This window comes from Anneissia japonica, unplaced genomic scaffold (genome assembly GCF_011630105.1).
Source record: "Anneissia japonica isolate Jap-2015-1 unplaced genomic scaffold, ASM1163010v1 scaffold1696_len571195_cov180, whole genome shotgun sequence".
Lineage (NCBI taxonomy): Eukaryota > Metazoa > Echinodermata > Crinoidea > Comatulida > Comatulidae > Anneissia > Anneissia japonica.
Window position 1 is genome coordinate 546,914 of NW_022695941.1, and position 17,072 is coordinate 563,985.

Consider the following 17,072-nt stretch of genomic DNA (forward strand, 5'->3'; position numbering starts at 1 on the left):
AATAACAATAATAATAATAATAATAATAATAATAATAATAATAATAATAATAATAATAATAATAATAATAATAATGTAGGAGTTTTGTTTTGTTTTTTTTTTTTTTGGGGGGGGGGTTTGTTTTTTTTTTTGTTTTTTTTTTTTTTTGTTTGTTTGTTTTTTTTTTTTTTTTGTCAACTTCACACAACAAGCAGTTCCCCTCATTCATCTGTCCATTTATTTTATAAATTATAGGGAATGTTGGATTTTTTTTTTTTTATATTTTTCATTAAAACAAAGGTAGTCTTGGAGGAAACTGGGCGGGTTTATCATGAATATTGTTAGAATTGTTGACTGATACTTAAGTTCTGCTACTACCAAACTTATAATTGTGTGAATCATTAGATGAATTGCGCAATTAAATAGTCATTTGAAATACATCCTGTCTTGTATTGTGATAAGAAAAACTTTGGGATGGGGGAGGTTGTTTAGATTCAATATTTTGAAAAGATTTTTTTATTTTAGTAAATCCTATCCAGCCTTTAAAATTTTCTTTGACAAAAAAAAAACTTATATGTCCATATATAGTCATGATGTGCCTATATATGGTCATGATGTGATGTCATCATTACTATATATAGGCATGTCACATGATTTTGTCAAATAAAATTTGATAGTTTGTACAGGGTTTTATGTTGTAAGCTTGAGAATTACAAAATATTTTCTGATTAAAAGGCATAAATAATTTATTTTATTTATTTCACTATATTTAAAGAGGGTAGCTTTTACAGCATTAAGCGGATTTGAAGGAGACCACTATGGAAATTATCTCTTCACATAGACAATTAAATTGCCAATTTAAATATTTATTATTAAATAAATTATTTTAATAATTTTTCAAATAACCAAAAATATTTTAATTCAATTTTTGAGGTTCCAAATTTTGTGCAGATAGTGTATTTTTAATTATACAGTTAATTAACCAAAGTGTTTGCTGTGTATTAAAATTTGCCTGTTCTTGGTAATGTTTGTGTTTTTTCGTATTATTTCCATGTTCATTATAACCAAGTTTTTGGGTTCGTAGGTTTTTAACTTTGCTTTCTAATCATTGTTTATGACACAGTTAGTTATAGCAACTTCATATTCCAGGATAATGCTGAATCATGAGGTAAATCGAATGACCAGCCAAAATCTGGCGGTCTGCTGGTGGCCAACCCTCCTCCACCCAGAGTACAAAAGCCTAGAAGACATGGCCAACGATGCCAAACTCTCCGCTATGGTGGAGAACATGATAGCAAAAGCAGTTGAGTTCTTCCAACTCCCTGTTGAGGAGCCCCCGGTTCCCGAGGATCAGGATATGGAGACAGAGAGCGACTCATCGCAACAGCCCCTCATGGCTTCGTCTTTGGAGGTAGCCCGCCCTTGACCATTCCTAAGCATTAACTAGTTGCCTGTTGAAATGCTTCTACCACTCACCCGCCTTGCACTATGCATACTTGCTGTATGTGGTGTTAATATTGATACTAACATGTTTGTGGCATGACTATTCTACAGTACATTTTGCAATAAGATAATTTCACCAATATTATTCCACAATTCAGTCATTTCACATCTTGTGCATGTTCTAAATCACCAGTGTAGAAATACAACTCAACTCTTTATAACATTCATTAATAGATGCACTTTCCAAATTTTGTAGCTGGGATTAATAAAGGGCTTTCATACATGGGTCCAGGGTCCTGTCTAATGATCCATGTGGTGTCGGGGAAATGACTAGTCCATACCTTGAACTAAACATTTTTTTCTATATTTTTTTAATTTAAAAAAATTAACTTCTACTCAGTATTGAGTAGTAATGTCTTGAAATGGAAGATTATCTGGTATTTCTTTAAACAACCAATTTGAGAAAAGCAGACCTGTCAAATCTCATGCATCTTGCGGGAGTCGCATGCATTTATCTTTGATCTCGCGCCCTCATATGAGGCCTATATATTCTCACGCATTCCAGAATTTCTTAAAATTATATCTTTTTAATGTGCTATTTTCTCCAAAACAAGCATACAAGATGTAAAAACATGACTATCGGCGCTAGCGATCCTGTAGTGATCGTCACAGTGTGTTCAACGCTGCCTCTTGGGGAGTAGAGTAACTTGCGTCTGAGTGAGCCAATCAGTGGCGAACTTACATAATGCCGCAAAGCATGAGATCTGACATCGAAGGTGGTGAGGATGGCGATGCAATTCCGAAGCAGTACTATGTCCACTACAAATAAAAAATTTCGTATTTTATTTTAACGCTTGACTGTATTTTCCTTAATGTTTGTGACCTCAAGCATAATTTTCCAAAAATGCCCAATTTCAAGCAAATCCAGAAAAAAATCTCAAGAATGCCAGTGTGAGACCGTTGACAGGTCTGGAAAAGGTGGTAGAAAAATAATTAGATTGGATTATTTTTTAAAAAAAAGAGAATTTCCTCAAATCGTAGTTCCCTTCCCTCCTGGCTACGAACCTATGTTCTTTGCACATTGATCAAGCTAACCATTATCACTTCATTCACAAATTTGTACTGATAATCTCTTTAATAACTGTTTTCCTTTTCACAGCGTGTTCAGTATCTCTTATGTCCTCAGGTGAACTTGTGAAAATAATCCAGCTTTTCTATATCTTGTTTATTAATGATAACAATTGCTTTTGCATTTAAGCATGAAAAGTGTATGCAAGTTAATTATTGCTTATATTTGTTTATATATATATATATATATGCAATATTTTTATTTGTAAATATAAGCTTTTATTGTACATATATATTTAATTGTAAATAACCATTGTATATAATCAAATATATATATATTTATTCTTTTGTGTTGGTATTTAGTAAACTAAATAAAATTTGGTTATGTTACTATTACCAGTTTCCTGAGGGGTTTATATTTATGTCAGAAATGCAAGGTTTTAGTCAAATTGGAATCTATTTAGTTGGTAAAATGCTCAATTTCTTGGTATTTATATTTATTAATTCTTCAATATATATTGGGTTTGTTGTGAGGCAAACTAAATACAAATAAAATGTGCTAATCTATGGAGAGGTCTCCAACGCACTCCTTATTAAGAAGGCTTATGTATATTTCAATATATATTTTAATAATCAATTTTCACTAGGATAATTGGCTTGCATTCTGTGTGCAGTGTCTGGTCCACCTGAGTTTTATTCTGTTAAAAGCTGCATGATATTTCATTGTGTATATCTTCTTAATATACAAAATATTATTATGTTTTTTTCGTTTTTTTTTTTTTTTTTTTTTATTTTTATTATTGTCATTTCATTATTGTTGTCATTATTATCGTCGCCGCCGCCACCACCATTACTGCATAGATACAGATAGAATAATTTTATTATTCACTGGAAATTTAAATGGCTATTGTCAAAAAACACAATACCAAAAAGCGTTGCAGTTAAGAGCACAACTACATTCTTTTACTGCCAATTATGATACAACGTAATAGCAGGCTATTCATTTCTATTATTCTTTCTGCACCATTACATATCTTTATCATAGCTTGATCAACCTATAAATAGCATCATTTACTTTAAACTTTCTGTATAATTAAATTCCCGATAGCTTTAATTCTAAAAACATTTATATTAGCTTTGATATAATTTTTAATTAATTTTTTGTCTGTTGGTGCTTGATTAATTAACTTTTTTAATGATCTATTTTTCAGAATAATGAAGAATTTCCAACACAATAAGATGAACAGTCAAAACCTAGCTATATGTTGGTTAATCACCCTCATGCATACAAACTGCGAGACGTTTCAAGAGATGCAGAAAATCCCCCGACTCACGCCGATCCTTGAACAGCTCATATCGCAACCGGAGGTATTCTTTCCGGGTTATGGTCCCTCTGCGGAAAATGCTACTTGTGATGATGAAACCGGTTCTCCTGAGGGTTTAGAGTTGGATGCCATAGAGACGAGAGAAGATTCGTATTCGGCAAACAATATAGAGCTTGGTGAAGATACCAGCGATAAAAAAGAGATCTGTAGGACTGAGGTTGTGACCAAATGAGGTTCCTACAGCTTTTTTTTTTTTATACCGATATACCATTAGCTTAAGTGCCTTGACGTGTTGATGGCAATTAACATCATATACTTAATTAACCTCAGTAGACATTTGGATAAAATATAAATAGTATATAAAATTCTCATTTTTATTGATGAAGCAGCTCAAGTGCGGAGGTGGTAACCGCAATGAGTATGAATCCATCATTATACATTAAAATGTTTTAAATCTCAATAAAATATATTCATTTAATTTTAATGCAAATCTTAGCTTAAATATACTGCAATTTGTTGTTTATTTTGATGTTGGCCCATAAAAATGTTATCTGTAATATTAATGCTATTAATGTATAATACGTCTTCATCTTTATTCCTGATTACGTTCATAACATGTTTGTGAACTGTGGAAAGCCAGGATCAATTGCGAAGAACCTGTTTTGAACTTAAGATTATACTGCTGCCAGTGTGGTAGTTTTTTTTTATTCCCCAAAATGTATGTTACACCATAACAGTCTCTTCTGTGTATATATTATGTACTGCAATGGTGAAATGTTTTATTATGTAAAGTGTATGCTTATGATGGTGGAGATAATGATGTCAGATGATGGTGATAGGAATGATTATAGTGATATTTATGATGATGATGATGCTCTAAATATATATTGTTTTTATGTAGAATTGTGGTAATGTTTTAGAAAATTTCTGAGTCTAGTTTTATATTTAGCCTCAACAAAATCTGTACATAATTCCTTCTATCCAATACATTTTATGACTAACCCTATCAGTAAAACTAAAAATCAAGTAACTTCTGGACAATAAGTAGATAAGATTAATGATATTAATATTTTATAGAATTGTGCTATAGACAGCAAATCTGAAGAATTTTGAAGTTTCCTTTACTGTGATAGAAGCATTTTTTCATGATGAAATTTTAAAAAATTTCTACACAGTTATGACAATTTTCAAAGTTGTTGAGGTCCATACTGTTTTCATGGACCGCCCGGCTCAAATTATTTGCATTTTTATGAGAGAGGAGACAAGATGTAACCGCTAATTTTCTAAAGTTTGCCATATAGGGACATTTTAATAGGATCCATCAATTATAGGGCTGTTTTGATATATTTCATATATGATATCGCAGAAAGAGTGTGAATTTTGGCCAACGTTTATGAGAAGTGCGAAATGTTTTATTTGGGCTGCACAGTTTGTAGTTAAAACATTGACAGGCTTCATGTAATATTAGTTTTCATATGCTTGGTAATAACCTGAGTTTACAAAGCTTTTTAAATAGATAACAATTTGTATTATAATATATAAAGATAGTTAAAACTGATACTACTAAGAAAATTAAATAATTTTTTTTAATGAAAATATTTGCGCATATAAAAATGAAAATCGTGTTAATATATATGTTTAAATTGTATTAATCTTTTCATATGTATTCTGTAAATGAACCAATTGTTTCTGGGATTGAATCCCAAGATTTTGGTTTTTAAGTTTAGTATATACAGAGGTACTTAGCTGGTATATAACCAAATAAATGTGTTGTTAAAAAAAAAAAAAAAAGTACACAATAGAGACATTGCCAGTCATTTTGACTTAATAAGGATAAGTACATAATTCATAATGATATTGTAATTCACAAATTCAGAATACCTGAAGAATACAGGTTTCATAACAGAAATTTGCCCTCTATAGCTAGAGCTATATGATTATTATTCAAAGCAACTGTCTTCACGGAAGCAATAACAATCTACAGATATATACTACGTTGATTCATTGGTGCGTGAAATATTTGGTGCACATTGTTCTTGTCGGAAAAATATTCAGTTATATTCCCACACATTTGAGAACTAAGTTAACAAAGTATATGCATAGTCCTGTATCTTTAAAATTCGGGAGCAGTAGAAGGGGGAATAGTAGATGATCCAGAATGGAAATCAAAGCCAAGTAATGTTTCATCTACTTTCCCCCACTAGCATTTTGCTCATTGTGTTTGCTGCTTTTACCAATTTTTATTTTTCAATTTTGTGTGTTGTTTTTATTTTACGCCTATGTTGTCTTTCGCTTTGTACACTGATACCATTATATTTGTGTAATATTACTATTATTATTATTTTTTTTTTTTTTTGTAGATTTAAGTTTATTATTTCCATATTAACAAGGGATATGTGATAATACGAAATTTGATGTACAAATAAAAACTTTATCATAGAATGACAATGACAGAATAAACTCAGTTTAGTGGGCTTGATTTTGAAGTGAATTTGCCAGATACCAGTTGTACTTAGCAGGATAGTAACCGGGATAAATCTGAAGTAGACAAAATTTACTTATTAGTTTACATTGTTTAGACCCATGGAAAAAGTATATTTGTAATGTTTGGGTGTGGAGCTGGTTGAGAAGGAAGAGGTTGAAGATCTTTAAAATTACCTTTTAGATAAATCATACATGCCGATGGATGTTTTATTTTCATTTTTGATACTGTATTGTTATTTCATTATTTTATTATTTCATCTTTATGGACTTTCATTTCTTTGAAGCTCACTTTTAACTATATATTGTCATTAATAACAATTGCATCTAGTGTGTCTACACAAAAATTCTGAGTATACTTGTTATTGAATTAATTTAATTAATTTAAGTTAATATAGAGCATAAAGATTAATTTGGATCACAGCCTGATTCTAGGCTGCAAAATTCATATCAACCAGGGCCTGAATGTCATGCTCTCTTGGGCGACCCTAAGGCCGCTGAGGTGGTCATCGTCATGGCGACCCATACTGTTGAGCTGGTCATCTCTCAGTAAAATACCGGGCTAGTACATATTTGACCTACATTGATTTTTCAATTTTGTTTTGAACTAATACAAGAAATGAAATCTTGGTAGTGCTGAGTATTTAATGGTAACACCAACAGTAAAGCTTAAGTTTGTTGTGTTTTTACCATTGCAAACTTATTGTATTGTTTTTATATTTTGCTGGCTGTGTTCATTTGGTATTTAAATCAATAAATGCAATGTATCTCTGCTCTCATTCCTTTAAATTAAAAGTAATAAATCTTTACCACAATGATGAACTATTTGCTTTAAATGTTGCTGTTTTATTACCTAAAATACTTCAGGTATTGGTGAAATATATTTGATAACCTATAACAGACTGATTAAACCTCTCTAAAAATGCGATTTTACACAAAAAGAATAAATGTTGTGAAAGTTAATTTGTGCACTCATTTTATTTTTACCTACTTGCGTTGAGTAAAGCCGGGCATATGCTGCATCTGCTAACACGATTCCACAAAGACTGCAATGCGATGAAGCACGTGACAGATTTGTTTGAACGAAGATTTGTTTAGCTTGCCACCAACAATTAGCGGTATCGGTAACGGTATCACATCATCGATTGCTCACACAGAGCAGATCTGACTTCGTCACTCATATAGAGCAGATCAGTTCACATGACTTAAACCGCTATTGAAATGATATGTCATATATTTTTCATTGGCGGACACAAACATGTAGAATTCTGCTATGGAAAATTGTAGAACGAAACCAGTACTTTCAGTAAAGTCACATGAAAGGTTGTCCTTTCCAATTAAAACGCATCAGCTGACACAATAAGAGAGAGGGCTCCCTGGGAAATCAAATTAAGACAGGCACATTTTCATTATTATGTGCTAATGTCAATCGTATTCTGTTGCATTTTTATGTTGTAATGTGAAATTAGTACAGTATAGTACAGTCTGTTAAAGCTGGTGTGTGTGTGTGCTGAACCATGGAGGTCCCTGGTTCTGTCCCATCAAGCTGCTCTTCCTGTATAATACATGTGAAATTTAGATTGCAGCGTCTTTAAAGACTTTTAAGCCATTTTTCAAGTGTAGTCTACACTATATGCATTAATAAAAACACTGTCCAGACCCAACAGAGGTTTGTCACCCAGTGTAAAGCGACCAAACTAACCAGTATTTTTAGTTTGACAATCCGTCATGAAGTCTGACGACAGGCCGTAGGGCTTAGCCTCGGTTAGTGAAGGATTAGTTGTAAGCCAAATTGCTATTTAACATGATGTTATATGAACTAGGACGAATGCCACCCACTCAATTTAAAGCTACTTTTTTCCATTCTTTCTTTAAATTGTATTTTGCTGTTATAATTAATGAAATCAAATTTTACCCATTTGTTTCTAAGTTGTGAAAATTCTAAATAAAATAGTGATGGGCTTTTTTTTCCCCAAATGCGTGTCTGAAGGTTGGAAATTAGTTTTTATGTACAAATTATTAGCTTGAAACAAGATTAGTATGAAATTAAATTTAATAACTTTATTTATTTCCATATTTAATAACATAACTAGCCACATCATCCATGAAGGAAGTCGCCCACATAAATCCTAACTTTTCTATTTGGCAAGTTAACGTTTTCCATCTTGCGACATTACTCCACAATTTGTGTCCAATATTTTTCTGGTCAGGATGACTTGTAATAGTGTTGGTGTTAAACCTGTCTATCCCAATTACTCTTAGGCCTTCCTACTGATTTCTTGAATGTAACAGGGACAATATACAGGGGAAATGTGCAATATTATGTGGTGCAGTGGTATATTGCTTTGGTTTGACTTTATTCATGTCCTTGGCAAGGTACATTATCTGCATTGCTTCTCTCTACCCGGTTTAGCTTGTATGCTACTGCTTGCTAAATACGTCTGCAACTATAGAACATGGCAATACATAGTTATCCAGATCATGCTGAAGAACACTGTATTGCCCATTTGAACAGCGAATTAGAAATACTGTACTGTAATAATAATAATTTATAAAGTACCATTTGCAGTGCTTTTAATGTTTAATAATTTTTTCTTTATTCGCGAGTTAATGGGAAGCCAGGGCAAATTGTAGATAATAATAATGTGCGATCGTCTATTAGTAAGTGTCGGTATACGTGCGGGAGTGTTCTGAAGACAACGTAATCTGGTTAGCTGAGAAGTGACGGAGGCTTTGCTTTAAGTGGCAGTACAGTATTATGTTTTTATAATATGGGGACACTACCCGTTTAGTATTTTTCTATGGAAATGTACTTTACATGTTATTTTTAGAAGCAGTGCTCTCACGAAGCTGTTTTAGCCGTCAATTTTACCAGTAAAAATAACCGACCAACCAGTTAAAATTGTGTGTTCGTAGAATAAAAAGAACCATTTATTAGGCCTAGGTAGCCTCGGCTGCAATGATTATATGGTATTGTCTTTAAAGCCATTGAACTCCATTTAAAAGAGGTAATTGCACATGCTTAGCTGGCATTATATGGACAAAATTTTAACATTTTTACAATTGGGAGAACACTGAGAAACATACTACATGTACACAGTCTGTATACAGAACTAGAAATAAACACACCCACAACAGTATTATTATCAAAACACTAGTTGATATAATTTAATGCAAATGCCATCAATTGTGTTTTTCAAAATTGGAAACTTCTGCAACATCATGTTACTCATGATTGTTCGCTTCCTTAACAATACTTGCACTTTATCGAGTGCAGTGACAAAACAGCTGAAATAAATCAGTAAGCTGGTGTCATTCCTTGCTGACTGATCTATTGCCTCTGTAGATGACTGCTGCATCATAAACTCTACTTCCAATATACACACGACTGGTGAATTCATCCACCCACATAAAAAAGATGGGGCAGATACAGTGTTGTAGGAGGCCCGGGCCCCAAACTTTCTGAAAATTATAAAATTTGGTTATGAAAAAAACAAACAGTGCCTTAAAATTGTGTAACCCGGCCCCTCTATTTCCAATACCTGCATCCACCACTGTAAGAATAAATCTTTATCAATTAGATATGATCAGGAATTCTTGGCTTGTATCATTTTAATCACAATACAGTATCAGAAAGCTGTTAAATAGTTGATATTAAGGCTATACAGTCCTTCCTACAAATGCTCAACAAATAAGAGAGCACAGATCCACAAGGGCATTGTCCATTGCAACTGCCTCATGTACTCGAGTCCTTGGATTTCTTGCTCGTTGGTTTCCCAAACGACTGCTTCATCCCACCAGCCAAGTTCTGAAATTTTCTTCCAATAACGCTATCTGAGTTCCAAGGCGAATCAAATTGTGTTGTGTCCTGATCCAGTAAGTGGGTGTACTTGGTTCTGCCAGACCGGCCAAAATTCTTTACCTGTATAGGATAGAAATCAGACGAGATATTATGACAATGGAATGATGAACAAAACATTTAGAAACTGAACAAAGTGAAAATGGCTGCACTTGAGATGATGTAATGATTAATGTTGTACAGCATTAATCCTTCTGTGCCAGTTAAAATGTAAACATCCGTTATCTCTTTACCCTTGAATAACAATGACGAAAGTAATTCTACATTTCCTGGTTTAGCAAGAGCTCAAGCTGGTATTGTCTTCTGTAGGAGAAATGGTTAACTCGGCATATTTGTGTTACACCATACTTCACAACAGTTAAGTCACACAACTTAACAACTAATCAATTATTAGAGTAAAACCACATTGCATTTGCTGTATGTAAAGCCGGACGATGGAGTTGGATTCGTTGTACGACAGCAGAGTGCCTGGATTAATAGATAAAGGCATTGACTTACCTGCATAACCTTTGGTAGAACTGTCTTGTCAAAGTGGTCATCTAGTGTAGCCTTGGAGTAATCCCTCTTAAATATGCCTTCTTCTTCATCCTAGTATTAAAAAAAATCAATTTCAAAGCAGAGTTATATTTATGATTGGAAAAAGATGCATAGGTTGTTTTACCAGAAATTTCCATACCCGTGTTGGCCACATTCTCCACAGGTGCCCCCACTGAAAATTTGCTGACCAAAAAATTTATGGTGTAGTAGTTAAAATTCACCTTATTTTACCAGCTAATGCCCCTCCCCCAACCTAGGTTGGGGAGGGAACCTGATTAGAAGCCTACACTACGTACCATGAAGAAAGCACCACGATGGTAATACTTCTGTAAAAATTTGTAGCGTCCTTTATCTGCTTTATTAGTGATCGTTTTAGGATTGTTGTGGAGCTCCTTCCTTCTTTCTTCTTCTGTCATATTTCGTAGTCTGTCTACTTCTTGCTGCTCCTTCTCTCTCCTAATAAAAAATATATGTACGTTTACTGTTATATATTTGACAGTAATTTGTTAAAAAAATAGGCCATTAATATTGCAGAAATGCAGTAATGTTTTAGTAATACAGTAATACTTATATATTTTACTTTGATTCATTACTTACTGTTCTTTTTCTTCCTTGTCTCGTTTCAATCTCTTTAACTCCCTTACTTTCCAGGCCTCATATTCTTCTTCATCATTCTCGTCATCCGTAACGATGGCATTCAATTCAAAAGCATCTTTGCTAACATTCTCGGATTCTTCAAGCTCTCGCCGGGCTTCACTCTCTATCAACTAATTCAGAATAAATTGTATATAAATTAATTCTGTTAACGAAACGGGATTTTTCGTTTAAATATTCAGTACCGAGGCAAAAAGTTGGATATACTATACATATAATGCATTATAAATTATCTTATAGTACTACTGTACAAAGGCAGAATAATTTTTTCCACCATCACTGTTTTTTCCAGCATTAAGCATATACTCTGAGGTCATGTTCATACAAAATATATATACTTTTACTTATAATTACTATTATCATCATCATCATCATCATTATTTGTTTACCCTTAGGGATTCTAGCTTTCTGTCTTCTGCAAGTTTCTTGGCTTTCAACTCCAATTCCTTTATTTTCTGAGCCTCAACCTCTCGTTCTTGGACTGTCACACGGTCTTTTCTGCATAAAGAGACCAAGGATTTGAGAAATTAAGAATCTCTGCAAATTTTATAATCTACTACAGATTTTAATGCCATTTTATTCTCATTTGAATACCTGAAATGTTATATTCAATGTGTCTTTATTTTCAATATTAATTCCAGCAGTATAACCAACCCCCTCTGCCAGAAATGGTTTACTTACTTTGCAACAAAAACTGGCTTTAACCTAGGTCCAGTCTCGTCCTCCGAGTCTGAGTAGGATTCATATTCTGACGATTCTGACATCAATTCTTCTTTTTCCGAACCTTCGTCCTCCTTCTCTAGCAGCTCTTCCTGCATCTGCTCACGTGCTCTTTCCTGAGCCCGCATTCTCATCAAAGATCTACGTTTTTCTATCTCATCCTCTTCTAGTTCTTCATCATCAGAGCTGCTCTCTTCATCCGGTCTGATGCGAACCCTACGTCCAACATCATCACTATCTTCATCCTCTTCCATTTCTTCACCACTTTCTTCAACTATTTCTGGCTCCATGATATGTCTATGTCTTGAAATTCTGCAGAAAATAATAAATTTTTTTTCCAGTAAGTATCATGTTTCAACTAAAAATTCATTCTGAGGCACAAGACAGTTATATTTGCTATTTTCATTAGCAACCTTTGGCGTTGTGGTGTAAATTTATAAGTTAAATCAAATTAGAGTCCTAATTTGAGGGTGCATTTCTATGGGCCAACCCACGTTGTATGCACTTTACCCTCGCTATTAGTATCACATTATATCGTATATAAAGTGGGGTATTTTGTACACAAATACTTCTGTATCTACCTATCGTCTTCATCTTCATCTTCCATGTCTTGCCGATGTTCTTTTAATCGTCGCAAACGTGGGTCCTCTTCTTCAGCAATTGATCTACTCATCTGTACAGGTGCTTTACGTTGCTGACGACTGAAAGGTACTTCAAGATCTTCATCTTCTTCATCGCTAGAGTCTGGCGCATAGTCCGGTCTGTAAGACGTCCAAGAAAGCAGCAATTACTACAACAATATTAACAAATCATATTACCAAACAATAATTTTGAATTAATTAAAAATTAGTGTATGTGTTTGGTTATTTACCTTTTGCCTGATACATAGCGCTTTACTTTCACTTTCTGCATACTAACTTGACCTGGGAAAAAAAATTAATGCATTACTTTTTAACTCATATAATTAAAACACAGATCTAACAAAGATACCCAACTGTAAAATAAGGCTTGCGTAGGTAATATATCCTCCGTGCAAAAATTAGTCTGAGAAACAAATCTGTCCGCACATTTCAGCAAATTTTGCAGTAAATTTCAAGGAAAGTATCTCTCAATATATCAAATTTGTCCCCTGTGCAATTAAAATACTTAAAAGTATGGCAAAGATAAACCAGTATCAATTTGTTGTTTGAAAATATAAACATTAAAATTTACCTTTTTCATTTTTGACAGGCACAGCTCCCGCTGTTGACTGGATAAGTGACATTTTCTGGTTGATGGTTGACATTTTTCTTAAAAGCTTTGTTTCAATTACAGGAAATATAACAATAATAATACTACTACACTGTACTACTTGCTCAGGTTATTTGTTGTACTCCTTTAAGATCAGCTTGCCTGGATACTTCCGCCACTCACACGTCTGAAAGAAAAGCCCAAATACAGATATTAAATTGACCTTGAAAATCAATTACTGATACAATGTGTACCCTGCAGGAACCTTTGTTTTTTTTATACCGTAAAACCTCGAATTGAAGCCCAGTGAGCTTAATCTCGAGATGAAGCCCATCTCAAATTGAAGCCCCCCCCCCCTTTTCAGTTTGCAAAATTAGCCTCGAAAAGAAGCCCATCTCAAAAAGAAGCCCATGGGCTTCTTTTCAAGATAGCATAGGCTTCTTTTCGTGATATTACAGTCACATACACTGTACATCAATTTCAGAAAACAAAATAAATTAAATACAAGCTTGGTTTATACAGAAGTTTAGGTGATTTAATGTCAGTTAAATACACTCTATGATACAGATTGATGTTACAGTGGCCTGCCTTATTTTTTTATATTACAAATTCAAAAAATTGACAGCATTCATTTTGAAAAGCCCCCCCTCTTTACTTTGCTAAAGAAGCCCATCCAAAGTTTGCAAAGAAAAGAAGCCCAGGGCTTCAATTCAAGGTTTTACGGTACTTTAACAAAATTTGGGCCAAAAATTGATCTTGCTTGGAAAATGAGCCTTTTCAACAAACACATTATTGCTATGAGTATTCTATATTTTTTCCTGTAATTTAGTCAGCTTTGGTCATAAAATTAGGCTAGTAGGGAGTAAGTAGTGAAGTAGTACAGGCAGCCCACAGAGCAATTTATTCTCTCCCGCGAGAAAAAATAAAATAATGAAAAAATATTTAAAAAAGAAACATAATAAGTAAAAATCATTTGATATTTTTTTCAATAAAGTGAAGGAAAAACATCTGGACTCCCTCCAGAGGTTCTGGAATGTCGCCCATTCCCTGCCATTATGCATATCTTGGCTTCACCACTTTTGTTTTGTGATGATTTTACACCAGAATAAAATCATCATCATCAATAAATAATAAGCAGGAAATCAAATAATGAACTAAACACAGAATAGAATTTGAAACTGCCAAAAAATGTTTTAAGGTCTTTGTGGCGAGGAGCAGACAGGCTTCGGCCATATTTTCTCAGGGTTTCACCTAGTCAGGTTAGGCCAAGCTAGGCTAGGCCTGTATGGTCTACTACTACTACCCTACCTAGTCCTAGCTAGGTAGGCTTCTTGGCCGCGAGGTAGGTAGGCCAAAAGGGTAGGCTAGTCTCTGCTACTACCAGCCTAGCCTAGCTAGGACAGGTCCATGACCAACGTATAATAATAACAAGATGTTTGCAACTTGGAGATTATTTGGCCCATCGGAACCAGGGAGGGGCCTATACCTAGAGTGAGAACATAAATATGCCTACGCTAATGGGTCGCCTAGCCTAGGCTACGGCTATCTACCACAGCACAGGCCCAGCTGAGGCCCACTCCATTGTGCCTCGCAACCTATGCTATTCAATCAGGACAGAGCTCGGCCTAGCCTAATTATCATACATTTTAGTAAGAAATACAAACAAGTACAGGATTATATCTTACAGTGGCTGGTGTTATCGGAAGCTAAGATCGTGCTACTCCTGTTTTTAAATTAACATTTCCAAGACCTTGGATGTTTTTCGTATTTTCTTTCACAGCAGCAACGCGTCGTTTTGTTTTTCGGCAGCCAGTGACTGTGAGAGTACTGTGTGAGGGTGCTCCAAGGAAATAAAATAGAGGGCGGCAGACTGCAATTTACTGATATCAAGGCTTCTAAATTAAGTATGTAGTTGTTTGTTACGATTAAAACATATAAAGTTTTGAATCTTCACAGCAAAGATACACCGACAATTACAATCAACTTAATGTTAATTAAGTTAAATCATCGATATAAAATAACTAGTGAAAACGCTACCGAGGATTAAAAAAAAATGTGTGACCTTGTCAATAATTTTTCTATTAACTCCATTAATTTAATTATGTTTCTGAAGAGGTATTAAAATAAATCGGGTTCATCCTGTGTTCCTCAAAGCAATGTGGTTACTTACTTATTTATAATTTTTATATAAAAAATATAAGGGCCCTGGTGGCCGAATGATGAATGATGAAGGTTGTGTGGCAGGGCCACCGACAAGGAGAGACAAACAACAGATCGTCGGGGAGAACAACATTGATGTATTGCAATTCCTACAGTTGACAATACATGTATCGATTACTGTAGGCCTAATAAGAATTTTTAATCTTTTAGATTTTTTTATTTATCAGAAGAAGGTCCAAGTATTATGTATTTAAAAGTCGCCGAAAGTGCGGATGGAGGTTTCCAAAAAATTGTGGTGAAACGGTGGTGGAATGAGGAAGATTGTAGTTGTGTGGCAGGGCCACCGACACGAGGAGAAAAACAACAGAGATGATCGGGGTCAACAAAATTGATGTAAGTAATTTCTAAAGTTTTTGACAATATATAATCGATTACTGTAAGACTTTCAATTTCCCAATCTGTTAAAGCTTACAGGCTCCTCTAAGCCTACTAACATGTCGGAAACCTCCATCCCAACTCTCGCATACTTTTAAATACTTGGTGTACTACCTTTGGACCTTGTGATATAATTTCGTACTATTAAGTAAGAAACGTTCGCTAAATTATATATTTTTTTTAAAACTACTTGTTCGATATGGGGCTCGAACCCATGACATTCGCGTTATTAGCACAACGCTCTGCCGACTGAGCTAACCGGCCATGCGAACCACTGTATTTTATTCTGATCCCGGGAATTCTATGATCAGCTTTACTAAGTAGCAACTATCGAGGAAAGAAACCAGCATCTCAGTTTTTCCAATGATGGCAGTTGGGGTTGAGCAACGGGTGGCCGAATGAGGAAGATGGTAGTTGTGTGGCAAAAACGCCACCGACGAGGAGAAAAACAACAGATAATCGGGGAGAATAAAATTGATGTAAGTAATTTCTACTTTTTTTGACAATATATAATCGATTACTGTAAAATTGTAATATAAGACTTTCAATTTCCCAATCTGTTTAAGCTTACTTGATATTCTCGAACCCATGACATTCGCGTTATTAGCACGACGCTCTGCCGACTGAGCTAACCGACCATGTGATCCACTGTATTTTATTCTGTTCAGGGATTTTATGATCAGCTTGACTAAGTAGCAACTCTTCAGGAATGCCAACGTCATCTCATTTATTTTTTTCCAATAATGGTAGTTGGGGTTGGGCAATGGTGGCCCAATGAGGAAGGTGGTAGTTGTGTGGCAGGGCCACCGACGAGGGAAAAACAACAGATGATCAAAGAAAACATTTATGTAAGTAATTTCTACAGTTTTTGACAATATATAGTCGATTACTTTAAAAGTGTAATATAAGACTTTCAATTTCCCAATCTGTTAAAGCTTACTTGACCTCCATCCCAACTCTCGCGTACTTTTAAATACTTGGTGTACTACCTTTTGACCTTGTGATGTAATTTCGTACTATTACGTAAGAAATGTTCGCTAAATTATAAAAAAATATTACTTGGTCGATATGGGGCTCGAACCCATGACATTCGCGTTATTAGCACGACGCTCTGCCGACTGAGCTAACCGACCATGTGATCCACTGTACTTTATTCCGATCAGAGAATTCTATGATCAGCT

At 34.4% G+C, this 17,072-nt stretch overlaps 2 protein-coding genes and 2 non-coding genes across 4 annotated transcripts in view; 1 reads left to right on the forward strand and 3 right to left on the reverse strand.

Annotated features, from left to right (window-relative positions):
- Positions 1-7,121, forward strand: part of LOC117101659 (rho GTPase-activating protein 5-like) — a gene marked incomplete in the record, with an annotated part of 15,470 nt that extends 8,349 nt beyond the window's left edge. Inside the window, 1 exon segment of the mRNA XM_033241694.1 lies at positions 3,702-7,121. Coding sequence (XP_033097585.1) covers positions 3,702-4,047 — 346 coding nt within the window.
- Positions 7,122-9,436: 2,315 nt separating this feature from the next.
- On the reverse strand, positions 9,437-15,131 carry LOC117101650 (microfibrillar-associated protein 1-like). Its single transcript, XM_033241684.1, has 10 exons — positions 14,982-15,131; positions 13,279-13,483; positions 12,938-12,989; positions 12,648-12,827; positions 12,028-12,378; positions 11,736-11,844; positions 11,290-11,459; positions 10,989-11,148; positions 10,654-10,743; positions 9,437-10,218 (listed from the first exon to the last, which is right to left on the reverse strand). Exons 2-10 carry the CDS (start codon positions 13,349-13,351, stop codon positions 10,033-10,035), a joined length of 1,371 nt encoding a protein of 456 aa, XP_033097575.1. The 5' UTR covers positions 13,352-13,483; positions 14,982-15,131; the 3' UTR covers positions 9,437-10,032.
- A 951-nt stretch (positions 15,132-16,082) lies between these two features.
- Positions 16,083-16,155, reverse strand: Trnai-aau. Its single transcript has one exon. It is a non-coding gene; the product is annotated as a tRNA-Ile (tRNA).
- A 796-nt stretch (positions 16,156-16,951) lies between these two features.
- On the reverse strand, positions 16,952-17,024 carry Trnai-aau. Its single transcript has one exon. It is a non-coding gene; the product is annotated as a tRNA-Ile (tRNA).
- Positions 17,025-17,072: the final 48 nt, after the last annotated feature.